At 41.9% G+C, this 27952-nt stretch overlaps 1 protein-coding gene across 2 annotated transcripts in view; it reads left to right on the top strand.

Moving 5' to 3' along the window:
* TSPAN4 (tetraspanin 4) overlaps nt 1-27952 on the top strand; it is a 420415-nt gene that overhangs the window by 225161 nt on the left and 167302 nt on the right. The window contains exon 4 of one of the 2 annotated variants that reach the window (XM_058826994.1): nt 6557-6636. In XM_058826994.1, coding sequence (XP_058682977.1) covers nt 6574-6636 — 63 coding nt within the window. In that variant the 5' untranslated portion in view covers nt 6557-6573. Of the gene's footprint in view, nt 1-6288; nt 6637-27952 lie in introns of those variants that run through there. The other variant, XM_058826983.1, reaches the window with a different exon arrangement.

Genomic DNA, 27952 nt, shown 5'->3' with positions numbered 1-27952 from the left:
AGTAAATGCCCTTAGCGTGAGTCATGCATGTGGGAATAGCAATGAGTCTGAATGCACAGGCAGAGGTGATGGCAGCAATTATGCAAATAAACGCACGTAAAAAGGAATGAGGGTTCTGCAAAGTTACTTGTGCACAGGCTTAAATAAAGAGCATTTCAAGTCATACCTAGAATATTTTCTCTGTGTCTACGATTATGTTATTTCCATAGCAACTAATTATGCTATAAACCAAAGATCATGACTTCAGGTGACATGTGAGCAGAAGGAGATGAGCTATTAAGTATTGAAGATTTTTTTTTTAATGCAAATTTCCTTATTTATAAATAAAAAAAAAAGAAAGAAAATGAAAAAAACAAGCAAACAACAAACCAACCAACCCTGAAGTGAATATAAGTGAAATTGCTTGTGACTGGAATGTATTTCCAAAGTTTTGTTGGAGGCATTGGTAAATATTTCAAGTAGTTGTAGGTACAACTGTGAATATCAACAGATTTTGGTATTAGCTGAGGAAGTCTCTAGAATGTCTGATTGTCTTCTCCTGCCTATGCAATCCAGGGCTCAACCTCTTTCCAACAACTATAACCTTTTACAGATACTGAAATTGCTAATCGACAAGCAGGGACCCTGGAAATAAAAGGGAAGGTCTGGGTTCTTAGGCACGTGGTAAGTTTGAGGTTGCAGTGAAGCATGCTATCTTCTGCTTCACTTATTAAAAGCATTCCTATTTCTTTTGAAAATAAAATAGTCCAGAGACATCCTCAGCTTAAAGCCTAATGGTAATACTCTTTGAGCCGGAGGACCTGCAGTCCAGAGTAGAACTGATATTAATTGATTTACCTGTTTTTTAGGGGGCTTTAACATGTCTGGCATTTGGTTCGGGAGCTGGCTTTATGGCTCCCCTCCTGACCCACTTGCTCCTTGCTTAAAGTCTTTGGTAACACGTGGAGACTCATTGCACCATGTGAATTTTTAGGAGAGAGCAGGATTTAGGGAGGAAACTTGTTGATTGCTGCTTGAATTGACCTTGAATGTTTCCAGGGATGGGCATCTATAACCTCTTTGGGCAACTACCTCCAGTATTTCATCATCTCATTGTAAATTTTTTTTTCCTTACATATAATCTGAATCTACCCTCTTTTAGTTTGAAAACATTACTCCTTATCCCATCACTATAGGTCCTCATAAAAAGCCTGTCCCCATCTTTGTTTTAGCCCCATTTAAGTACTGAAAGGCTGCAGTGAGGTCTCCCTGGAGCCTTTTCTTCTCCAGGCTGAACAACCTGAACTCTTTCAGCCTTTCCCATTTCTTATAGCTTTTGTGGCTGTCCTGCAGACCCACTCCCAACAGGTCCATGTCTTCTTTGAACTGAGGACTCTAGAGCTGGATGTACTGTTCCACATGGGCTCTCATCAGAGCAGAGGAGCAGAATCACCCCCCTGAACCTGCTTGCCATGCTGGCCAATACCCCCAGGTCCATCTGGGCGGGGCCGCTCTCAGTCCCTTCATCCCCTAGCCTGTGCTGATGCTGGAGGTTGCCCCAACCCAGGTGCAGCACCTTGCACTTGGCCTTGTTAAACCTGATGAGGTTTCCATGGGCCCACTTTTGGAGCTTGTCCAAATCTCTGTGGATGGCATCCCATCCCTGAGGTGTGGTAACTGCGCCACTCAGCTTGGTGACATCTGAGGGTGTGCTGTATCCCACTGTGTCACTTAGGAAGACACTAAACAGTCCTGGGCAGGGTTGAGCAGAGACTGAAAACCTGTGGCAGCATGAGGCTGTCAGGTTAAAAATCATATTCTCACTCCCTTTGCTTTGCTCTTTTAGTCATTTCTGTTCATGAAAAATGAATATACAAAAGCAAACGAATCAAAGACTCCATCACAAGGCTTTTTTTCCTCCTAGCTGAAACAGCCAGCTTGGCCCTGGACTTTGGTTCACCCTCTCGTCAGAAGAGATAATATTTCTCTTAGGCTTTGGAAGAGGTACAATTTTTATAAAACCCGCATCACTGAATCAAACATAACCAAACAGTAATTTGTGCAAAGAGTGCATTGGGTGAGGAAACAAAGGATTTCTCTCCAGGCATGTTGCTGAAGAAAAAGATAGGCAGGGCCAGACAGGTTTGATTAGCACTTTTCTGTGGCGATCTCTGTATGTACATGAAATTAAAAAGTTGAGCATTTGGAGTGTATTCATCAGTTGATCACCCTTAGCTGACTTTGTGTGAAGCAAGTTAGTAACTCAAAAAAGATCTCAGTCTTGTAGTAATGTTTGACCTTAGTTGTTCACTAAAGCTGCTGGGAATGAACTGTCACTTGTCATGTGCATGCCTTTGCACACCCCTCTGTTGTAGAACAGGAGCAGTTGTCACATCCATAGCCTGTTTTATATAGTGTATTTCACTAATATCTTCTACCAGGGTTCTTTAAAATTTTATTTCGTGGATCACTTCTTAACAAAGTCTCCTGAGGTTAATTCAAAGTGGGTTGTTTCATTAGGAGGATGGAACAGGTATACAGAATTTTGAAGACAGTGACAAGAAACATTGGTAGGGGGAAAATCAGTGCAGCTATTAAAGGACTTACGAGACTAAATCTGAGGTGAATTAGTGCTGCATTTTGTGTGAGCTGAAGGCTGGTGTCTTGTGGTTATGAGTGTTAAATCAGGAAGGAAGAAGAGAAAGAATAATAAAGGAGGTGGGAGTGTGGTGTGGGGTCTGTGGTGGCTGTAGCTCAGGGTGAGGTGCAAAGCGTGGGCTGAACGAGTAGCTGTGTGTCTTCCGGTGAAAGCCGAAGCTGAGAAAGGGTGTCAGGGATAAGACAGATCAGAGATCTGCTCCTGATGCCCAAACCTTTTACAGTTTTTTGCCTGGAGTTCACCTGATGTCATTAGGGTGAGACTGCTGCCTCTTCTTTTTCAGGGCCAGGATTTTGTCTGGAGACAATGAAGGGTTACCAGCCCTTCACTCAAAGTGGCAGGGACAGAGTTGTTATAACCTGAATGGTAGTGTGCCACCAAAATCAATACAAATTGAACCTCTGCTGGCGAGACTGCACAGTGCTTGCTTTCTTGTGTGGAGGAATCAATATGAATTGGCCACAGGATGGGAATATAGAGATGCAGGTGGGGAGAGAAAAAATAGATGTTAAGCAGAGGTGAACAGAGGTCACTAGGTCCCCACTGGGATTTTAGGCTGAGTCATTAACAAAAGTTTAGTGAAAGCTGTAATTTACCTTTGGGTCACCCTTTAGACACAATGGCCCAGTGATGCAATGCTTCCAAGGCTTATTCTTCATTCATTTAATGAAGTTCATTTGTAACAATTGCTGTATTGTTAAACAGCTCAAATGTCAGTGTGGGTCTCAGCATGCCACTTCCATTCACTTTACACCAGGGATGGGCAAGAGCAGAGTACAGCAGCCCTTCTCCTTTTGTTGATTTCCCCCAGTTCCCATGCAGGACATCATTCCCTCATGTAAGCATGTCATCCAAGCTGCAATTAGCCTGTTGGTGCAACATTGCTCTCTCAAGGATTTCCTGTTTAGGCTAGTGATTCTGACTGGGTTTCCTGGTGTGGAAGATTTAATAAAAGAATGATTGTAGTGTCTGTATCCCAAATGACTCTGTCTCTAATTAGCTGTTGATATTGTTATGAGAAAGAACAGCAACTGTTTGAGAACTACATTTTACACTGAAGTGCCTTCAAAAAGTTGTCATTTCCATGAGGTGTGCTATGGAATGATGGTGAAAAGAGGCTGGAGAAAAAGTATCCTTTATTGTTAGGACCTCAGCCTTCCTCAAGCATTTTCTGCATCTGTCTGAAATATATCCACTGTGTTTTGATGTTTATTACATTTTATTTAAAACAAACAATTAGAAACTTTCTTTACCTTAGATCTTGGCTTTATTAATGATTCCACGCATATTAAGGACTTCATTCTCTTAAGAACTGTTGATTTCTTGCCTTCAGGAAAGGTGAAAGCAAGTTGTTTCTAACCCTTTTCTTATCCAGATAGCAATGAGCTGCCTTTGGGCTTCAGTTGTCTAGTTTACGGTAAATATGCCTATTTCTCCACTGTTAAATGCGGTACCATGGGCACCCTTGTTAAATAACAGTTATCTGACTTGTCACTGTTTCAGCCTAATTTGTGTGCTGAGCTATACCCAGTTTTTCTTCCACCATTTAATATAATGCTCTGTGCACAGGCATTTTTGTGCACTGGCAGAAAATGTAGAAAATATTTGAATAATTTTTGGGTTTCTATTACCAATCTGGTCTAGTTGTAATACAGGTGAGGAGAAAAGTTGGAGGCAGAACTGTTTGATATCACAGGAAAAATTAATAGTATATTGGGAACTCTGACCAAGAACAGATCTGTTTCCATTGGACCATCTTAATGTGCTAGGGAAGGAAGACTCCTTTAAGGGGGTGTGCAGGAAAGGGAGGGGAGTAGAAAACTCTAATTTTAGAGGCAAGGAAATCAAAAAGTGGCAAAACTGTAAGTCATCAAAGTTACTGAAACAGATGGTTCAGGAGTTATTACCTTTTTGTTTTGTGCTCAGGTTCTTTCTCGCTAAAGCTTGCACCAGCTATGGTCAGTGTATTTATAGTTTGTGGAGGAAATTAAGAGAACTAATTAGAATCTAAGTTTGCAGTTTGTAAATTAGCAGAATTAGAGGGTGGTTTGCAGGGGCGAACTGCTCAGGCTATGTGCAAAACCAGCTCATTTTACTTGTACTAATTTGTTGTTTAATTAATTGGTGCCCATGTCTCTTGATTTACACTGAGACTGGCTAGATGCTTCATGAAGGAAACCTGTTTTCATCTCGATTAATTCTCTGCTGGGCAGGCCTTTTAAAAAAATGTTAGCCAGCCGTCTTTTGACTTTGCTCTAGTAGGTTACAGTCGAAATCAAAGGGCAGACAGAGGAGGAAGGCAGAGAGGAGGCAGACAGATAAGGAGGCGGCACATACGGAGACAAGTGAGTTACTTGCACAGGGAATTTGGGGCAAAGATGGTAAATGAGTCTTGCTTTCCTAAGTGTTAATACTGTAATTCCACGGTTTCAGTAAGATTTTTCCTTCCCGAAAAAGTTGCGTGTGGCACATTTTCAACTCCTTACTGCCTGTGGGAGCTGTCAGGTTTTAGGGAAGCGCTCCCCAGCGTACGGAGCTTGATGCCGATCAGTGCGTTCTGACAGGGGGACAAATGAGCTGGCCATACGTTGTGCTGAGCGATGATTCCGTGGGACTGAGCGAATTAGGAACATCCCGGTGATGGATCTGCAGCGGAACAAACGAGCCTTCCGGCAAGGGAGGCCTGTCCTGACCCCGCTCCCCGCGGAGCATCCCCAGCGCTTTTGCGTACGAAACCTTCACAGCATTTACTTATTCCCGTTCCTTTCGGCAGCGCCGCCTGTGTATCCGGGCAGCCCCGCAAAAGCCACCCAGGTTTGGGCTCCGCGCGGTGTCCCCGAGCAGAGAGTTTTGGGGCGGGGGGGCCGAGCGGCCCCGGGTGGGGCTGTGAGGGCGGGGTGTGGGCCGGGGCCGAGGCGGGGCGGGGCAGGGTGTGGGCCGGGGCCGAGGCGGGGCGGGGCAGGGTGTGGGCCGGGGCGGGGTGTGGGCCGGGGCCGGGCCGAGGGCGGGCGGGGCGCGGCCGGGCGGGCAGCGCCATTGGCGCGGCGCTCGGAGGAGGGGCGGCCGCGCCGGGAATGGAGCGCCGGGGCTGGCGTGCCACAGGCGCCCGCCGCGGGAGCGGGATGCGAGGATGCGCGAAGTGAGCCCGGCGGCGCGGGGCACAGCGATGTGGCCGGCAGGAAAGAGCCACGGCAGCTGCTCGCCTTTCGGATAATTCCTGCCCCTGCCGCGAGTCTCGGGCAGCGGCACTCTCTTGTTTGTGTGTGGCATGTGGAGCCGGGATTTTATATGGCATTTGCGAGCCGAGCGAGGTCACGCTTCCTTTTTTTAAAATTCTTTGCTGAGTACCGTATATCTTTCTCTGATTTTTCCTTCCCTGGTAGCGGGGTGGGCCGGGAGGGACGATCGTGACAGTGACGGGAATGTTTACTTGTGCAGAAGTCTTTCTCATGTGGAAGCACTCTGCTCCCTAACTCCTGGCTAAGCGGACTTAAGTTCACCAACTTTGCTGCCGCACAGCAAGCGTAGCTCCTTGGCAGGATGGCAGACAAAAGAACAGCTGGTGCAAAGCAATAGGGGATTCCTAACGAGGAAGAGGAAGGAAGATCACCAGCCTTTCACCCGACGGCTGTCAGAGCAGCAGGAACGGGACAGCTGAAGCCACCATGCGCAGGTCCAGCACCGATGAGTCCACCTATCACAGGAGCCCTTCCCTGGACAGCAAGGATTACAGTTTCCCAAATGGCACCTTCCGTCGATACAGCAGCATGTATGGTGGCCAGTTTGGGGCTGCCAGCAACTCTTTTTTTGGATTTCATACCAACCCAGGCCCAAAGGCCACCAAGGCTAAGTACACAACCCCCAAGGGAAACAAGTACGTTGTCTTTTACCTGGATCTCTCATTTATTTTTCTCCTAGAACTGAAGAGGTGCAGCATGGCTCACAACTGCCTGCAGTGTATCAAGTACCTAATGTTTGTTTTCAACCTTCTCTTCTGGGTGAGTACACGTTTGGAACCACAGGACGGTTGTGTTTGTGTCTGCTTAGTGAGATGGAAGGTGAACTTGTTGCTGCTTTTGAACTTAGGAGTTGAACAAAGTGGTGCCTAGGCTACTGTTTTTGTGGCCTCATTAATTTGTGTAGATAAACTGCTGAGGGTTTTCTTCATTCTCTCATTTCCTGGCCTTCAGCTGCTTTTCAAAACTGTGGTATAAGGCAAAAGAGTGTGTTTATAGAGGTCAGTTGCATGAATGCCTTCATCACTTTGATACAGTGAGCGCTGTACACTTTTTCTTGCCCCGATGTTTCATTCTTATCTGTGTTTGCCGCAAAAGTTATGCATAGTCCTAGAGAAATCACTGAGGGCATTCATGGTTGTAAGGTTGAGCACGTGCTTACATCCGTTGCTTTATTGCAGGTGGCACACTTGGTACATCACAACATTAAAGCCTGTATCAGGAATCATTCTCTGTTACTGTCAGTGGTGGGTCTTGGCATTGCCATTCCCTTCTGAAGACGTGGGTGGAGAGAGACCAGAGTGCTCCTCTCTGTTTTTGGGCTGCTACTCTGTGGCAGGAGCTTATCAAATCACTACGAGGCATGCGTGTGTCATCATCTTTTTCATAAATGAGGTGGCTGTCGAAAACAAGGGTGGCTGGACACTTCACTCCCTTTTAATGGAGTGTAGGCTGTAGCTGGAAGCGCTGTGCGGGGGGACCCAGGTCACAAATGCTGTTAGTCCTGTAAAAAGGGAAGTAACATGTTTGCTAGGGCAGGACGGGATTTCTAGTTCAGTGTTTCTTGTCCATATGTGGGAAGGTCTGTTACAAGATCCTCAGGAGGTGCCTTTAAATGGCTTGTTCCTCCCAAGTGGCTTATTAACATGCTGAGGGAAATAAGGAGTATTGTGAAGTGACACCCCTCCCGTCCCGGCACTTAAGGAGAGGGTGTGTGTTTGCAGTGATGTTACTGTGTCTGTGTTTCTGCTTGTCTGTGCCCTCCTGAGTTGTTGGAGGTGCTTGGAGGGCTGTGAGTGAGATGGAGAGAGCTGTTCTCTAGTGTGCGCTGCTGTACAGCTGTTCAAAGCCAGGCATGCTGCAGTGCATCAGGAAACACGAAGTGCAGGCAGCTCCTGCTGACCCGAGTCATAGCAAGAGTCAGGATCTGATAAACTAGTGCAAGTCCCCTGAACTGGCACAGCACTAACCAGAGCTGTGAAACACAAGGAGGGTGCTCTCTTTGCATCCTAGGTGAGCTGGTAGAAAGAGTGTTTTTAAGGCTGCATTCCATCTTTCAAGGCTAACTCTGGTTGCTTCTGCTTCCCTAAAAATTGTCTAATATTTATTGCAGCTTACTCAAGAGCTTTCTGAAAAGACAAACACTGTCTTTCTTGCTTTTTAAAGTCTTGTGCTTCTACTGACTGTCACTGGTTGAGATTATAGATAGCACTGATAGTTGAAGTGTGAGCTGGAGAAAAGAAGTAGGATGCTGGCATTGATAGCTCTTTTCAGAACTGTGCACAGCACTGCCTCAAAGGGTACAGGCATTCTGATTTCTCTTGCAATATTCATCTTCCTCTGAAACATATCCATGTGATGGGAAGAGGTACTGCTGCAAGTAATGTGTGTTTATTTACAAAGGCAAGGTGTGTGTATTTACAAAGGCAAGGTTGCACATAATAATGTATCTTTGGCGTGCTTTTCAGTAGGAAAGCCTTAATGCTTTGGGAGAGAAAGAAAGGTTTGTCTACCCCCTAAAACTATCAGAGCTGCTCCATGCTATGCTTGGAGGGAGAGAAAAAGACAGGAGTCCCAAAAAGAGAATACCTGTGTGGCAACGGGGCTCTTGATGAACTGAAGCATGCGAGCAGGGAAGTGGGTGGTGTCAAATACTGCAGCACGATCTGTTTTGTTTCCCTTTCACATGCTACCTGCACAGCAGGAGTGATGGATGATGATCATGTCCAAATGAGTTTTGCACAGCATGTAGTTATAATAGATGCAGCTCTTCACCTTCTCACAGTGAAGAAAGTAACTAAAAAGAGATGATTTTTAAAGGTACTGGCTAGCCTCTTCTTACTAAAAGGAGAAAAAATTTCCATTTCTAGTGATCAGAAATCTTAGAATGATTATAGGTTGATGATACTGTTTTGTTTTTCATCTTGTTTTCAGTTTTCTGTCATGTTTTACTTTGTGAAATTAAAGGAAAAGCATCTCTGCAAGAATATAGGATTTCTCTTTGCTTACGTGCTCACAGAAGTTTTGCTGGCTCCATCTTTCCTCTTCACCCTTCTCTAGGTAGCTGGTTAGTAACAGGCAATAGTTTAGCTAGGAGGAGGAATTTCTTTTTCATGTATTGAAAGCAGTCATTGCATTAAATTAATTAAATGCCTATTAAAGCCTGCTCCTGCTCTCGATTCTGTTTTGAGAAAATGCTTTGATTTCTGTCAGAAATCATATTTTCACCTTCTTCTTCCTGTTCTTTAACTCAAGTACATTTTGTGCATCCCTACAGACTATTTCCCAGTACTTTCAGCTGTCTTTCCCACAGTGTGGCAGAAAACAGTCCTCAGCCCTGGGCAGTTCCAGTGGCATTTATGCTGCATTTCTGAGGAAAAGATCCTTTTCTTACAATACTGGTGAATTTATAGGAAGCAAATTCTATGAGACCTTGATTTTAAATGCTTTTGGCAGGCTTTGTTGGATTAGGTGCTGTGCTCATGCTGTAAAATTTTTAAAAGCTGTCATATAACTGTGAAAACAGAGCAAATTTCTCCTCCCCTTTCTGATGGTTAAACAGAGCACAAAGAACCTTCACAAGTGTCAGAGGCTGAAGTGCCTTGTCTGTGTTGATGCTGAATCAGTCCATTGGTACAGCAGACTAGTAGCTATTATTGTAGAGAAAAGAATTGGATACTCTTAAAATAATTCATTTCTCCATGAGGAGTCCTGTGTAAATTGCTCTTGGTGCATTTGCAGCTACTCTGGGGTATTAAGGTCCTGAAGCATGGGCAAAACAATATTAGAGAGCAGCACTGCTTCTCTAATGGGAATTTTCATTCAGAGGCCATTCCCTGGAACAGTGTCAGATGCAGATGAGCCATCATTGTATCACTGCCATCACTGGTGTGTAAGCTCCCAGAATAACTTCTGTCACCTGATACAGAATATGGCTGGCTTCATTCATTTTTATGGACTTCGATTTTCATTTGCTGAATTGCTGAACCCTAGAGATTGAATATCACATCAGATGATCACAGAGCAGAATATTTTTATTTCATAATGAAATATTTTTATTTCTCTGTGACATACCAGGGAAGAACATTTGTTTTCCACATTCTCTTCCAGCACTTTTTCACAGTTAGTAAAGCAAACTTTTCTCTTTCTGTGCTTTTAATCCAAGGCTCTGGTGCCTTCTCTTTTTTTTTTTTTTTTTTTACTTTTTTTTTTTTTTTTTTTTTTTGTGAAAAAAGGTGGGATATATCCTAAAGGCTGAGAGAGTTCTGTAGAAAGAAAAGCATCATTCCCTTAATCCCCTTGATTTATGCTGCATCCCCACTTGCTTCAACTTCTAGCTCCCAAACCTGAAAGTCTCAAAAAAGGAAATGCGCTAACAGTACTTGTGTTGCCAGTGGCCTGTGCTGTCCTTAGATCCTGTGCTAGGGAAAACTACCTAGAGAGGTAGCAGTTTGCCCTTAAAAAAACTGAATAGCTATAGCTGACTCTTCAGGTAATGCTTTAAGCATTAGAGAAATCCAACAGCAAAATGCTGTTGTGTTAGAAATCTAGTTATAAAGAGGAGATAGCAACAAAAAGAATAAATTTCTTTGCCTCCTTTATTTGTCAAACTGACCATGTGTCTCCTTTCCATTGTTAAAACATACTACATTTGTATACACTATAAAGCAGTCAAAGCTCTCCAAAAGTTTTGTGAAAGCTCTAATTTAATCAGGTAGGCTCCCAGTGATGCAGGGGTATAGCTCTCTTGAAAACTTGGGAGTTGGGGTCTGCTGGACACATTGCGGCTGAAATGAGCAGTTGGAGCTCTGCTTTCCACCTTTCTGGATGAAGAGGTGAGGCAAGGCACTTTGCTTTCTTTTGCCATTTGGTCCATATTAAATTCCCAACTGATACAGACCTGGAAATGCTTTATCTCGGCTTGTGAGACACAAAGTGCAACTCTGAAATGTAAGGAAATACAGAGCCAAGGAAGTGGCAGGTAGCACTAGTGAATGCACCAGGATCTCTGTGGGGAAAAAAACCGAGAAACTGTTTAGTCTGATTGTAGGGTCCAGCTTTGGGTCTCTTCCTCTGTCTTTGCTGATGCTGATGGTTTGTGGACCACAGTCTGAGAAGCTCTGCACCAATGAGTACTCCTGGCCTGGTGCACTGGTGGTACTGCCAACATTACTCACATTTAATTAGAAGGAGAGGAAGTAATAGAAATGAGAAATCCCTCATTACTGGCATTATTTTACTTCCTTGCACTCCAGCAGCACAGGTTGTCTTGTAAGAGCATGCAAATGTTTATAATATATGGAAGACTGACTGCGCAGGACAGCTGGAGAAGGGAACAGCTTGGTCTGAAAATGCACCATGGGGTACTGGATTGTATTTGAGTGATCCTGGCCAAATTTGGCCAGAGGGTAGAGCTAGAGGGGTGTCTCTTCATTTCACTGTACCTTGTTGGGAAACCATCTGACACTATTAGCTTGAGAAGAGCAGTTGGCTGGAAGGTGGAGAATTTTGTAAGAGAATCAGCTGATTTTGTTGAAGTGGATTCCTTGTCCTTCATCTGCATTCTCCATCAGTCAGCTGAATGAGATTGATGGTTAAAACAACCAGAAACTCTACAGACTGTTAGTGGCTGAGGACAGCAATCATTTTGTGGTTATACTTGGCTGCAGTCTTAAGTTAGTGGAAAAAGAATTACCAATAGAGCAGTAAGCCATTTTAAAAGCAGGCCCCCCATTTCATCATCATTATGTGTACACGGTCTCCTCTGATGGACAAGGGCTGCAGCTCATCCCATGGAGCTGAGCTTACCAGTTGCAGCTGCTGGGTGCCCTTCTGCACACCTCAGTCACAGCCCCATCAGCCAGGTGCTGCTCCCAGAAGAAAGTTTGATTAGAAGTAAGACAGGCTGTGTATTTTCAAATATGTGAAAGTTCAAATGTTGATAGTGACAAAAGCCTGATTAATCAGCAAAGCAGACTTTGCTTCTGTGTAATTAAAAAATAGGAAGTTTACCCCAGAATGTCCTTTTCTCTAGCTGCCTCTGAGTTTCTGATTCTCCTTTGTTACTTGCCCCTTCCAGAAACTGCTCAGTCTGATTGACATCTTATCTTTCTGAGGATTCTCTAAGGATGTATTTTTGAGGAACATTGCCTTTAAAGAAAGGAGAGTCATTTGATGTGGGAATTACAGACTTTAAAAAATGGCATTTCCGTGAAAAGCAGAACTATTGAGGGCTGATCTCATGCATGAGAGAGAGGATTGTATTACCTGATGTCTGATTTGTGTGGGCACCAATTAGAGCTTTTTCCATAGTGGCACTATTCATACAGCCCCTTTGCTGTGTGGATCTGATGTCTAATAAGGACTAAGGATCATGCCGGAGTCCTATCTCCTGGTGAAGGCATTGCTAGGGGCTACATTTGCTATCTAAATGCATACTTTCTGAAAACTTTTAGGAAGTTAATGACTTTAGAAAAATGCATATTTGTCAGATCAGGCTAACAGTGGGAAATGGGCTCGTGATGTATTCATGGGATACTCAGCCAACACAGTTCTTTTTCATAATCTTCTTTTTTCCTTAGGAAGCCAGGTTCAGAAGGCTGTTAAAAGAGGAAGTTACCTTAAAAGTTGAGATATAATAGATAATAATAGATATAATTTTAAAATTGCTTACTGTTTCTGTTGCTCATGACAAGAGCAGTTTAATAGCACTAGGTATGTTTGCTGTCATATTGATAAGCAGTGAGTAGACCCCACAGGATATGGCCATGTTACAGGAGTGGACAAACTGGCCTCTTTAAAGCAGTGAGACAGAAGGCTGCAAACATCCCTCTTCTGGACAATGACAGCTACTAAATCTATTGCAGCCAATACTTTGACCTACAAAGAGAAGCAAAAAAGGCAGGTGAGATAATTTTGGTCATTATTACTCTTCCTTCTTTTCTTGGCTTGAAGACTTCTGAACGCTAGCCAGTGCTTCTTTCTGACACAGGATTTCTCATCACTGGGGCCATAATCAGAACTAGAATAACTGCTACAACATATGCTGTCACCTCATGGTTCATTCTGTCCCTGGGTTACATCCTTTTCACCCCTGTTTGGGTCTTTATTTTAGAAAAAAAAAAATCCCCATACCTTTTGGCCAGGAGATTGTTTGCAACTCTGTCTCCGCAGAGTATATAGGAGGATAAAATCCCAGCCTCAGTTTGTCTCCAGACACTATTGTTTAAATCATTATAGTAGCTGTTATTACTGTGGTGTGATTTATTTATTCAGAGTGTAACTTTTGGCTAAGGTTGCAAATCTGTACAAGTTTGAATAATATACAGTATCTATATAAAATGTATAAGGATACTTCTCTCTGATAATTTCAGTGTAAACTGAGCACTGGGGGGGGTCAGAAATGAAATGTGGCATTGTGTGGAATGAATTCTGCATGTTCATGAAGACTGCAGACAGTAAATTGTGTTCTTAGTACTGTCCTGTAATTGTTTCTCCGGGAAATGTTAAGCCATCTCGAGATGCAACAGAAGTAAATGAAATTGAAATTGCAGCCTGTAATTACACTGTCATACTGAAACACATCTTAAGTCTGTCTTCAGTATTAAAACCCAACACTCTCCAAAAACCCTTCCTGCCTGTGTCAAGTGTGAATGCATGCAGAGCCTTATAACATGTTTCAGCTGAGGCTTGTTCTAAAGTTGCCATGCATTGAAATAGTGGTTTGAATGAGGCACAAGGTTTGATATAAAGTGACAAAAGACCAGAATGATTCGGTCTTTTAAGTTTTTATACACAGGCCTTCAAAACTTTTGGATGTTTATTTTGTTGGTATTTTTGTTTGGTTAGTTGTGGGGTTTTTTCCCTCTGCTTGCTTTTCCAGATTGCTCACATAGCCCTTTTTACTCTTTCCTTGGCCATAGCAATTTTATTTGTTGTCAGGTACTTTAAATAGAAAGCAGCTGCAGCAGGTGTTGGTCTATGTTGTCTTAATGTTAGAGTCTGTCTGAGCTGTATGGTTTTGAGTGAGTCACACACTCAGACACACACAGTTACACACTAGATATCAGCCAGAAGCTGCTGTGGCAGAATTAGATAATGGCTCCAACTTGGTTAGATTTCCTCCTTCCTTCTTCAATTGCCAGTTGTTTTATCCTTGCTGTCTTACACAATGTTTAGAAGGGAGAGTGAAGAGAAAATGCTATGTTCTCAGTAAATGCATTCATTACTACTCTGCAAGCACCAAGACCAAGTTCCTCTTTGTGCTTCTGTGCTTGGACAGGCTCAGTGGCTTCCTTCATAGGAGACACTTCTGGGCTTCAGAAGTTCTAAGGGTTTTTCCCCTCCCGTGCTGTGTTCTCCCATTACTGGTACTTGCAATTTCCAGTCTTGTCGCAGTTCCTGGGACTACCTGTAGTAGTGGCGAGGCTGCACATCTCCTTTGCAATCTCTATACGTGAGTGTGGTTGGTTTTGTTGAACATTTGGATTCTTCTCTAGATTGTCTTGCTATAGAGCATTTTGTGACATTGCTGACATTCTTTACTCCCTTGGTATTCACTACTGTCTGTTTTGAGGCTTTATGCTGGGGCAGATGGACTTACAGCTCTTCCATAAAACAGAGCTCCAGTTTGTTGTGAATTGCTGAAGCATTCAAATAATTTCTTGGTTTTCTTTCAGTAATAATTTTTTTAATATTCTCTTTTCCCCGGTAGAAGCAAGAACTTCAGTTGTGGTTATTGGTGGCCAATTTATTACATTACTTTTGTCCTAAAGTCCCCCCTACAAATGAAACTTCAGTTGTATGCTATCTACCACATTGCTTCTGACAAGTTTGTAAATGTTTGTAAACAGACTGCCTTCATATTGGCCAGTTGAACATTTGTACTCTTGTTTTGTAAGTGACATTTATCCGAGGTTGTAGGACAAATTGGTTATTTATGTCTCAATAAATCTTTTCATTAATTTATCTGTAGCAGCCTGGTAAGGAGCTGAGTGTGACATATTTAATACCGTTTTCTTGAACAAACTAACAGGAACTCTGGATATGAATTGAGTTCCACTGCTGCTTGCAATCTGTTATGAGTTCAAATCCTTGAAGGCCAGAGTTTTAACACATCTACCATCTGCTTTGTACTTATTAATGCAGAATACTTGGTAGTTTTAGAATGACTTTGTAAACTAAAATAAAGAAGACAGGAGTGGTCAAATATGTCCTATATACATATGCTGCCACTACCAAAAAATACACTGAAGCATCTTAGGGTATGAAAAAGCAGACATTATTTTGTTGTTTATTCATGGGTCATTTCAGGACCTCCAACCACAAGACATTTTCATTTTTGCAGTGAGCTAGTACTTCCCTGGTATTTGCAAGCCCCAGAGAGTACAGTAATAAAAGTCTAGTGTGAAAAAGGAGAGACCCTGAGAGCTTTATGGCTGCTCTTTCAGTGCAAAAAAAACCAGGAACAATTTGAGTGTGAACCAGTAAGAGCTTGTTTTCAGGTTTTCTTGGCTCCCTGTCCTTTGTCAGTGGTGGGATTCAGTTTGTACCATGGTGAATGTGTTGCCTGTGTCTTGTGCTGCTTTGGTGCCCCTGCTCTCCTCTCCCTGGCAGATATGCTGAGGGGTCTCCATGTGCCCCTTGGCTGGGGTGTTAGAGCTCGGTGTCACAGATGGAGCATGCAGCTGCACTGCTTCTCTTCAGCCAGGCTTTTCCTGGTGCTCCTGACTGGGGAAAGCTGAACCTAGAAGTAAACATGATCCCAGTGGTTTTGGGAGTGTCTTTAACATTTCAGGCTAAACTGTTTCATCCCTTTTCCATGTAGGCACTGTTGCGTTCTGAAAAGGCATAATAACATGGCAGCAAAACAATACGTGTTTCAGGGGGATCATAGGGCAGATAAAATTACTGCTCCAGTACCACAGGGAAGTCTCAGATTCAACTCAGAGGCAAAGAAACAGTGTAGTAGGTTAGGATCTATTTATATGAATAAGCATCACTGAAATCCTGTGTATAATATATGATGACTTCAATTTTTATTATTTGGGTAAATTCACAAGACCCGAAACATTTTTTACCATACTTTCGTGAGTCTGTCTTCTTGAATATGCTCTTGTATGTTACTTAAAACACTTATCCATTCCCTCACTCCAATTTCCCTTTGTAAGTATGTTTTAGGTAGATAATTCTTGGAGAAAAATCGACTAACAGTCACTGAGAAAAACATCCTGTACTTAAGGAGAGCATGTGTTTCTACTTACGGTATTAGTTAAATTGTAATCCTGAAAAAACAGACTGGACATTCCCTTTTTGTTTTTTCCATTCCTGACACTAAAGGGATGTTTCAATACTCCAGTAAAGCCTTAGATGAAATTCTTGCATTTTCTAAGTACTGAATTTATTTCTGCCTTCATTTCTCACCAAATACTTCGCAGAATTTCAAGATTAAGGCACTGGTCTTTCATCACACACAGGTTTTGTTTTCCTTTGATTTCTTAGCTACTGGTACCTTCCTCTTAAGTTCTGCTTGCTCTGCCCAGAAGTTATTATTTTGAGGCTGGAGCTTGGAAATACTTCATGCTTTGTCACTGCAATTGAAATTTCTCTCTCCAGAACAATATCCAACTCATTCAGTTCCTAGCTTAGTATTTTTAGCACAAGCTGCTGACAGTTACATGTTGGCTTTGCTGCGATAGCAGTGTGGATTTCCCTGTGTGTGTGTTGGGAGTCCTCCCTTTGCAACCAAATCCATTTTAGTAACTCCATAATTCTGATGTGAAATTATGAAAACAGCAGAAGGCCCTTCATTATAAATCTCACCCCTCCTAGCTGGAGGAATATGTATGTTTGTCTGTATGTAGTACTTTGTTGCCCCCTGGGCTTGGCACTTGCACCCCATTTTCTGTGGGCTCCAAATATAACTGGCCAACTAAGAAGTACAAAGTTCTCTGGCACGTTCTTCTTCAGCTGGTTGTATTTTTTCATGAAAGAATATGATTTTAGTTACATGAAATTTTTGCAACTTCTGTATACATTGCTACGTTTTACATTTCCTACAGGGTTTACCTTTGACCCAAGGTTCATTTGTATTATGAAATTGTGACACTGCAAGGACACCATGATATTGTTCTCTTCATGCTTTTGTTCAGGAAACATTCAAGATATTGCAGCTCCCTGGCATAGACATAGAATGAAAAGTTATAAGCATAAGAAAGAAAATGCAAGTTGAAAGCAATAAGGGGTGTCATACTTTAAACCATTTGGTGCAGCATGTGCACTTGTCCTCATCATGTGGCTGAGCAGCTGCACAAATGCTCCATATTGCTGGTGAGATCCAAGCCAGACCTTGATGCTTCAGAGTCACATTTGATGCCATCAGTAGCTGGTTTTGCATTGCTTCCCTTTGCTTATTGCTTGTGAGTTAATCCTCTTTGTGCATCATCTCGTTTTGTCATAACTAACAATGCTTTGTTAATTTTTTTATTTCAGCTATGTGTTGAGCTTTGGGGATCTTTTACCCTCTTTTATTATGTCTATAAAAGTGGAAAGGCTTTGTGGCCACAGAGTGTCAGTGGGCTGGGAGCTTTGTAGGATTCACAGTCTTGGCACATGCTTTGCTCTCTGCTGGTATAACAGGAGCTGTTAGGTTTCACAGCAAGTTACAGGCTTAAGTTCCTAATATGCCCAGTAAAACAACCATCTTTTTCTCATCACAGGCATCATTAGCTGCTAGGGACTGTTTCAGTTGCTCAACAGAGGTGTCAAATCTGGTTTACCAAACAGGTCCATTTTCCCCAAATATCAGTCCAGTTTAACCTGTATTCTGACTGTGTCAGGTTGCTCACAGATCCAGTGCTGCACACAGTAGTTTTAGTTGGATTTTTGGTTTTGTCTCTACACCATCACCTGCTTTGTTCCTGAATTAGGCCCTCGCCCCTATTGCCAAATGCTTTGTCCTTTCTTTTTAAGCAGTATTTGTAAAGTGGGGAAGCTGCAGGGGCACAGCTGGTTTCCCTACAGCTGTGCTGTGTTAATTAGCTCCAAACCTTTAAGCCTCAGCTATCCATGGACTCTACTGCAATGTTTATGTGGCTTCTGCTGCTGCAGACAGGGCAAACAGTGCCAGAGGGCTCAGCCGGCGCTCCAGAGCCGGCACGGTGCTGCACGGAGCTGTCCAGCCTGGAGCTCCTGAACCCCGGGCGCAGGTACTGTGCAGTTCCTCCTGCAGGAGCTGTGCTGGGGCTGCAGGGCTGCCAATGCCAGCATTGCTAAGGGAGAGGTTTCAGTGTCACGGCTTTCAGGCTGGGAACACGTTCTTGTGCCAGTCCATACTGGTACCTCTACCTCTGCACAGGGAATGGGGAGAAGGAGAGAGAGCAGAGCCTCTCTGTAGGGTTGCAGTTTACAGGATCAAGCACAGCCTTGCTCATCTTGGCACTGCTGTTAACGATGGCATTTGCATGTGAGGGTTTGGTGGGAATGTGGAGGGTTGTACTGGTATGTGCCAGTATCGTGGAATGAGGCTGTTCTCCAGTATATGAAGAGGTAGGTTTCATCAGGAAAGGCTGAGCTGTATAAAAAGGGACAGTAAGAAGATTTTACAAGTTTATTGAAGTCCTGGAGACATGTTCTGAGACCTCTAGTGCCTTCCAAAAGATTTGAAAAAACTTTGTTGCGACAATTCAGTGCTGCTGCTGATTTTGTCCTGACTTGGACAAGCAGATGCTTAAAAGAAATCCATAAAGAGCTACAGGAAACAACAGCTGGATGTTCACCTCAGACATACTCTTTCTTGGGGTGAAGTGTAGAATAATTGCTTTTATCTAAACCATTTAATCACTGCATGCATGTGTATGTGCATGTGTATGAGACAGTGAGATAACTGAGTTTTTGTGAGCAGGTATTCAGTTTTGGCTAATAAGATCCTGTTTTGCTTAGAATTTGGACATAACAAGTGACAGCAACAGAACTTAGAGATCTCTCAGGTTTGGAAGTTACAATGATTACACCAAAACAGTAGGTGTGTATATTGGGCAGGTGTATTTTGTTTTAGGGGGGAAAATACACATTAAGTTATATGAATATTTAGGGATGTTAAGAGAAGAGCATATATATAACTAAATAGTAGAAATTGAAAGATGAGAGGCACTGTGAATATATAAGAAGGGTATAATACAAAGTAATTTTGTAGATGATGGAACAGGAAGCCTCAGTAGATGTTTTTGGCAGGTTATGTGTTAAGGAAGGAATGCACAATCCAGGCTATTTACTTACTGTTACTTTTTTGAAATTCTTTTTGATAATAAAGAAGATTGTCACTAACATTACTGGGGAAGTATCAAAATATTTAAAAGAAGCAATTTCCCTTTCTGTCCAAATAAAACAATACCTAGGGCATGAAAAGAAATACTTTTGTTTTCAGAAAACCACTTGAGCAATATCATCAAAGAAAACCCTTGTTTCTATATAGTTGCTCTAAGATCAATACAATAAGCTCACTCTTGGCCTCTGCACAGCCACCATCACTGTGTTTGTGCTGCAGGACCCAGTGCTCATCTCCCTCACTGAAGAGTCATTTTGCTTGTGTCAAACAGCTTAACTGCAGGTCACTAGCTGTGAAACTACAATTCTGTTGTCTAATGCAGACATGGCTTTTAAAAATTTGAAGGAGATTAAATATAAGTAATGTTTTAGACTGGCTTTGCTTGCAGGTTTTCTTAATTTACTCTTCTCCTTAAAATTAAATACATTATTTAAAAATAATTCATATATATAAATTGGGAAAAGATTGAAGAGAGCAGAACTATTAGTCTTTTGGAAAACATTATCTCCTTACAAAAGCAATTATCTAACAGTAGCTATTCCAGGCTATTAGGTGGTTAATAGCTGTGCCAGAAGAGAAGAAACATGGCCGGATGTTATAGCTGGAAGTGAGGGAATTCCAAAAGAGTTGTGCTTTGGGTCTGTGTCATTTAGAGTGTACAATTATATATATACAGTAGGAGGAAGAAAAAAAAGAGGATGTTTGAAGAGCCTGTCTGTTTCTTTATCTTCTTCAAGATGTTGCCACTTTTTGGTCATAAATTACTATAAAATTTCTATGACTGGGGATGACTGAGTCATCCACACTGGGGAGATTTTATGATGGTGACAATTTTGAGTCTGGTGTCTTCAAAAGGACTAATAAGACTTAAATATCCATGTCCTGTTGAATTTCCATTACAGCTGAACATGGTTTGAGTCCTTTGAAGTTTTATTTCAAGTCTCTCTCCTTTGCCTGCGAAGACAGGAGGAGATTTGCCCTTGAACAAGGCAACTGTGACATGAATTCGAGAAAGTGGGTCCTCACCTCTCTCATTTCAAACTCATATGATTCTCTTAGCAAATGTCAAGCCTGAGCAGAAGTGTTAACCATGTTGTGTGTGGTGTCATATAATCCAGGATTTATGTGAAAGGCAGAAGGCTGAAGCAGTTTCAGGCTGAGTAGAAGGCTGAGTAGTCTTGGATGCTCTGCTTCTAATTGTCTGCTTAAATCCCTTTTTTCAAGTAAGTAAAGTCCTGAGAATGGCACAGTAAGACTGAGTTTTTTTGTAACACTGTGATAACCTTTTGTCAGATTGCGTTTAATTTTCACCTCCTACCTCTGTGCCTACTGCTGTGCCTCATACTGGGTTTGCTTTTATGAAAACTACAAAATAGGATCTGTTTAAAAAACAGATGCAGCGGGTTTGGGCTTCTCATATCTTGAATAATTTTAGTAACTTTTGTAATCTGAGAAGAATGTATCTGCAATCTTAAAAATTACTTACAGAGAAGTTGTGCTGCTGCACTGTTTCTGTGGGTACTACTGAGCTGGCAGGCATCCTCTTACCCCTCCACAAGTCTCTGCTTTAGAACTTCCCCTTTCTGTTTTTGCTCTTTTGCCTCTGTTGGAGATTTACTCTGTTTCTGCAGGCACACACTGGTGGGTTTGTTCTTTAGATGAATGTTGCATGAATATTGTTGTGTAGACAATGTTGACAGGGATTTTCTGATTTTATTTTTTCTTACTTCATTCATATAGACTGTATTTTCCTGAGTTTTGAGAAGAAGCCCCTGGGACCATTGGACTGGATGACCTGTGTATCCCTAAGAAGATTTTAACACCAAGGGAATATTAATGAGCTGTCTCTTAATTTTTCTGCTCTGCCCTGGCTGTTTGTCCCTAATTGTTAGGTGCTCTCTTCTGGGAAGCTGAAACTTGCTGTTTGCCTCTTTTGATATTATTAATTGAGCAGGAAGTTTTATTACTAGCTTGAACTTAATAGTTGCCCTTGTCACTCCAGAGGGTTTGTGCAGTGATCTAGATATTGTTTATACATGGCAGTCTTTTTTAATTACCTTTGATCCTAAGTTCTTAACTGTTCCTTCTAATCTACTATCTGTAAGCCTGACAGAAGGATCATACAATTGGGAGAGTTTAATTCTGTTGTTAGGCACAGCTGAATAAGCTATTAAAAATGTTTACTCATTAGTTAGTTGACCAGGTTCATAAAATGTGAAAGAACTTTACAGAAACAATGTAAAATGTAGGATGAATTTGGAAACCTCTGCACTCGCTGCCCTTGCTTCAAATGGCATGTTTTAGAGGAGCACATGCCTGCTAAAGAGCATAGAGTCGGAGGGACAGAAGCGGAAGCACTGTTGTATTTGGAGTGACTGTGTAACAGGTTTTTAGCTTTGATCTCTTGGCAACATTTGGTATAAACAGAACTGAAGGTGCTTTTTATTTTTCAAGTCAAAATGGCTGGTGATGTGCCTGGGGCAGCTTCTATTCCACCTTCTATGGGGTTTGTATAATTTCAGAAGCTATGGCTATTTGGTTGAGAAAATTCTTTGTCTTTGAAAGGTTGAACATGCCAGTTCCTGTGACGCATTCTTCCCACTTCTTGTAGTGGTGTCTGATGGAGGTGCTCTGGGCTGTGATACCAGACCACGCTCCTTTAGTTGCACATATAATGCTCCTTTGATTATTGAGAAATTGTGTCACCAGCCCGGGCTGTTGGTGCAATCACTCATTGTCTGAAGAAACTTGTGAGTAGCAGATCTCATGCATGTCCAGGCTTAGGTGTTGAGGAAGTGAGGAAGAACAGGAGTGGTGATGACCTGATTTGGAATTTGCATGTATCATTCACATTTTAAAAGCATAACTTGGATTTGTCTTATAAAGTGCCCTTCTTATTTATCATTTTCAAACCTTTAATCAACAGTACTTAGCATAGTTTTTGCCTGCACTGTGATTTCCTCTCAGCACATCACTGAGGAGAACCAGTGCCACTATTGTAATCTGCTTATTGCTCCAAACTGCCTTGATTCTGTGACTTTTACTCAGCATTTTCCCTACTAATTCCAGCTTCTCCTTATCTTCTTTAGAGAAAAGATCCTAAAGACGGTTTGATACTGATTCTGCCTTTGCAAAAACTGGCCACTTATCTGAATATCTCCCTTCTCTTTGTTGCAGGAATCCAATCTAAACATTTTCTTTGGATGGTTTTATTGCAACTGATTTTTAGTATTGTTATTATGATTGTTCTGAATCCACATCAGCCTATATCCTTAACTTTTCCCTTTAAATTTTGCAGCATTCATTTTTCACCACACAAGCATTACTGCATTTGGTTGAACAAGCGTTGTCTTACCTGAACCATGTGTCAGACACCTTGGAAGAAGGTGCAAAAAATTAAAATGGGTAATTATTCCAGTTCATTAATGATTATCTTATGGGGATGTTAAGAACGGGTATATAAAGCGCAGAATGGTGTTTCAATTCTCTTGAAACCAGTGTGAGAAATTCCACCATTTCCAGTAAGGTGTGGGTTTCATTGGTATTTTCTGCCTGCTCTGAAAGTTAAGATAGTAATTTTTCTGGAAGACATGTACTCCGTACAGATGGAGTTTTGAAGATACACTTTCCTCTGTTCCCTCAATAATATTATCTTTGTAGGTTACAGGGATCTTTCAGTAGAGTAACCTCCCCAGTGGTTATGCCCTTATCCGTTCTTCCTGAATGACACATCCCATTGATTTTTGTCACTGCCATTCTCAGGAAGTGATTCTTGTCAAAGCCCTCCATTATTGGCAGTTATTCTGACTCATATGTTTTAGCACTTGAGCTTCTCATATTGATGAACAGGCCCTTATTGCTTCTGGTTGTGGCCTTGTAAACTTTTTTAGCCCCTCCCCATTTCTTCCCCCTTTTTTCCGTAATATTTTTAAATTCAAGATCTCTAATACCCTGGAAATATCCAAGATGTACCTCTTCTGCTTTGGTCTATTTTTCCTGTAGTTCAGTTGTGGATATTCTGTCCTTGTCTACAGTTATCTCTTGTTTATTGGCTTAGAATTCTAGAAATTGCCTTTTCTTCAACATTGCATGGTAGGTGTTTTGACAAAGAATGCTCTACTCATACAAAATCTTACCAACTCGTCCCTTAAAAGTGGGCCTGTGCTAGGGAAAGTTTTATCAACCCTCTAGGAGAGCCTCTTTTCCTGATTTACACAGGAACTAGTGAGTTATCTGAGAGAAGCATCCTTCTGTTGTTTTAATCAATTGCTACATTTCTCACCTTCACACTAATTGGACATGGTTTGACATAAAGCCCATGTGTCTGGAACCAAAGTCCAGGACTCACAGGAGAGGAGGACTGGGGAGGATTGTCCACAGTGGATCTATTAGCACATGTTTTTTAGCTTGATCAGGACTCCTGGTTTTATCACAGTGGTTGTGATCAATATGTTGTAGTTCCTTATGCTTAAGAGAGCAAGTCCATGGCAGCATTTGTCCATGGCAGGCTTTTACTGTCAGACTTTCCCTGTTGTCCAATATGGTTTCACTTAAATGTGCTCAGTTGTAGAGAAATATGCTGGGTATTAAGATGTGTTTAAGCAACGGTGAATGTGCAGAATCCAAAGGCAGTTCCTTATGTTTCCCTATTCCTTTCTCACATTTCTGCTTTCGTAAGTGTATCACTGATGAGTGTCTCTTCAGTAAATAGCAATTAGGCACATTCATCTGGTAAGGCAGCAAGCTCCTGATTAAGCAAAGTGCTGCAAGTCTGTGAAATCCCAGGTCGTGCAAGGACTGCCAGGCTGGCAGAAGCAGCCCATTTTGTCGGGATGCATCCATAGTGCTGTTTGCTGCTGGCCATGGGGGAAGATGTAGGGGCTGCCCTCCTTTGGCAGCTGCCAGTCCTGCTTATATTTCAGTCGATAATGAAACTGCATGTCAGAGTGCGCTGGGGTGTTAAAGGTTCTCCAGAATTCTGCAGTTGGTACAACCCCAGGTGGCAGAGCCGCCTGTAGCCACAGCAGGCTAGATAAAAGAGAAGCCTCAGACTCCTCCTTTCTTGCTGCTCTTTCATGCAAGTGATACCAGCTTGGAGGAAACCCAGGTGTTGTTTTCAGCTGTTCCTTATATCTGTGTTTCCATTACAGTGAGACTCTGTGTCATTCAACATACTAAAATACTGTAGTTTTATAATTGGATGTAGTTGGAGAAAAAAAGGAATGAAAAATTGCATAGCCAAAATATAGTCCATGAGGAGTTTTGAGGGTTTTTTATTTTTATAGCAAACTTTATCAATCACTCTAATAAATGTACTTTTTTACTTATATTCTTGCCCCAGTTACCTCCTTGTGTTATCATGACTGTATTAACCCTTTTATTATAGTTATATTTCTACTTCTGGATAGATGGATAAATTGATGCAGAAGTTGCTCTGCAACATATTTTTCCTAAACTGAACATCTCACCCTAGGGACTCATTCAGTTTTCCAGAAAAGTGTTCGTCAGGGTCCTGGATAAGCAATTTCATTTTCTCTAGATTATACTGCCTAAAAGATAATATAAGAAAAACTCTGCAGATGCTTTCTGCATTAAATAAAGAGCTTTCCCTATGAATTTAAATGTCCTACAGCTTATTTTCTGTGATTCAATAGTGAGTTATATTCGGTTTATATTTTTGTAATTAGAGCGCAGAACAGATGGCAAACCCTTGGTTTAAAGTGAAATGTATTGAATAACCCCCAGTGCCTGGTGCCTAACTGGAATTCAGAGAAAAGTTGTGTTCTCTCACTTTTCCTGACCTTGCTCCCAGAGCTTTATGTGAAAACAGTGTTAACAGAAACATTTACCAAGTCTCACTTGATAGCAGCACTATGTCTGTTGCTGCTTAGGCCAGTGAACGTAATCCACTTTAGAGTAGCTGGGGGGGAAATCATGAAGCATCAAATACCATAAGCAGAGGCATCCTTATGAGGCAGACACTATAAACTGCCCACTTGGACATCTGGGAGACAAACTCTTCATCAGAACTGAAGGCTTTGGCAAAAATACAAGATGATCTTAGAATACTACAGAGATGCTTAAGTGATAGACTTTAAATACAAGAATCATCTTGATCCTTGGTGAATTTCAGTATGATACAGCTCAACCACTTCAGTATCCTTTTATCTTCCAGCTGCATACAGCATTTTCCATTCCTTTTGTGGTGCTGTTTGTTCCATGAAGTACGTGTGGGCAGGATTCCATTTCAGCTGTAGGTAATCATGCACTTTCCTCTGCTGGCAAACTGTTACGAAGCTTCTATCAATGAAATATTTGCTTTTACTTCTCCTACAGAGAAAGTGTGTCAGGGCTGGTAGGCATTGGACGCTGTCTCATCTTGGTGTTGCTTTTTGGAAGTGATGCCAGATGGACGCATTCCAGAGATGTAGGTACTTTCCATTTTAGAGCAAGCAGGAGCAAAGGAATGGGAAAAGGCAGTGAAAAAAAAGTGAAATAGAGTTCTTTGGTGTTCCCTTCCTTTCCCTTATCACCCATTTAGAAGAGAATTTATCTGATGTTGGCTGTAGGTCCAGAGAGGTGTAGGCAGTACCTGGCAGATATAAATTGCTACCAGAGATGCCCCTGCATTCAGAGTTTACCTATGGGATAAAATAAAGGCCAATTTAGCTCCTTTCTCTGCCATTTAGAGGTTTTGGTTTGGGTTTTTTTTTGGTTTTTTTTTTTCTTTCCCTCTCATCCTGACATTGATGTGCTGGTTTTACTACTGTCCATCTATTCCCCTGCCTACACTTGGTCTCTTTTTAGGTTGTGTGTTCGGAGCAGGGTCAGGCTTTCAGCAAGGGGATTTCTGTAGCTAGATACCATGTTTCTTATTGCCATCCAGTGTTATTGCTGTGTTCAGTTTGTGGCCCTTCTGATTTTTGCAATTTTGTTTCTAGTGTGATTTTTTAATCTACGGGCAAAGGCATTAGAATCTGGTCTCACAAACAGAAAGCAGAAGTGGAGGTCTCCTTCTTCTTCCAGCCCATCCTTGAGTTCAAGACTGATGCCACTTTCCTCTGAAAACAGAACATTTGCTATGTTTGAGATGACAGTTCTTCCAGACTCCTTGCTCAAACTGGCTGGTTTTGTTACCTTAAAATCCTGAGCTGCTGACTTAGTACACACTCTTAATGAAAAATCTACCTCTGAACATCCTCAGCCTTGGACAAAAAGCCTCAAGGAACTCATCACAGTAACCAGGCATGGCTTGGGAAGCTGATGCTCCATGATTCCATCCCATACAGCACTTCAGTAAAAGTGTTATCCTTGTGTGATTGTGCTCATGAATTGCACTGCTACTGCCTGGAAAATCCACTTTTCCCCAGCTGCCTTGTGCTGCTTACCTTTTTTCCATGGTGGGGTGGAGTGGGCAGCCAAAGGAAAAGTTTATAGCAGTATCTCAGTCTGGCATTCATGCAGCTGTAAGAACTGTGCTTTGCTAGCTGCTCTTTTTACATAACAGAATCTCAGATTCTCAGAGAAACTGGGGAAGCAGAGGAGTGTTTCTGTGTTTCAATGATTAATATCACTGCTGGGCACCAGGATGTCAGATTGCTCTGTAAAAGAGATTAAAAAAAAAATAAAAAGAAGAAGAAAGAAAATATTAAGGATAGTTTTCTGCTGGATGCCTACAGGAGAAAAAGTCAGGTTTTCAAAGTTTTTAAGGAATCAGAATACAAAGTAGGTGTCTTCATGTCTATGTGTATCTTTAGGTGCATAATTTTTTTTAAATTACCAATCCTCTTCCACTCTTGAAAGATGTTTATTATCCTATAGTGATTACAGAATTAAGTAATACTTTGGACTTCAAAGACTTCTGTTCCTTTTTTATGATCAGGAATCAGCAATAAGGAAATCCCTGTTCTTCAACAAGCAGGCAAAAATCCTCAGATTTGAATGCAAAGTGTGAGGAGCTGAATCCCTAGCAATATGCACAGCTGTAGTGATCTTGAAGGCAGTGATTTTCTGTTCCAAATTAGTTGTTCCCTCACATTTGGGGAAACAATATTGTTTGAAATGGTTTCATGTAGATGCATACCACCTATGTTTTCAGTATTTGTATGTGAGAGTGCACATGGCTAAGGAGTGGAAATGGATTTGCATGCTCAAACCTTCCTCTAACAGCACATTTTCTGCAGTATGAACTGGTTAAAGAAGTTGGAAAGGAGTTTTATTGATGTGTTCTATTTTTAGCAAGTAATCTGAACCAATTTATTCTCCTTGATAAGGCAGTGTATAAAAAAGAGGGAGGAGAGGCAGCCTAGGGGAATGTGAAGCATCTTACTAAGGATGTTTCCCACGGTACCCCTTAATGCAATTTATTTATCTGCTGGCGTTTATTTTTGGTGGTGTTTCCATTGCCCTTCCTTCACTTAAGTTTGTTAAAGCCATGCTGCTAAATAATGCTGCTGATCTGGCTCCTGTTAGGATCAAAAGTATTGTAGGCTACAGGAGTGTGATTCCAACCTTAGCTTACAAGTTTTCTGTGACACCATTCTGTACAGACTGCAGTTTTGGGAAGTTTTAGAAGTCCTAACTTCCAGGACAGAAAATCTTCTGTAAAGGTGACAAGCTCTCAAATGACTCCTGAAGGTGTTTAGGATGTATGATGCCTTCCAAGTACATAATTAACCAGTGAACAACTGTTGATACCCTGCTATTTCCTGCCAGTTGGAAACTATTCAGGGATGAGAGAAAGAAAACTGCTTG

The sequence above is a fragment of the Poecile atricapillus genome, chromosome 1 (genome assembly GCF_030490865.1).
Source record: "Poecile atricapillus isolate bPoeAtr1 chromosome 1, bPoeAtr1.hap1, whole genome shotgun sequence".
NCBI lineage: Eukaryota > Metazoa > Chordata > Aves > Passeriformes > Paridae > Poecile > Poecile atricapillus.
Note: the sequence above shows the minus strand (reverse complement) of the source record. Positions and strands in the feature narration are given on the sequence as shown.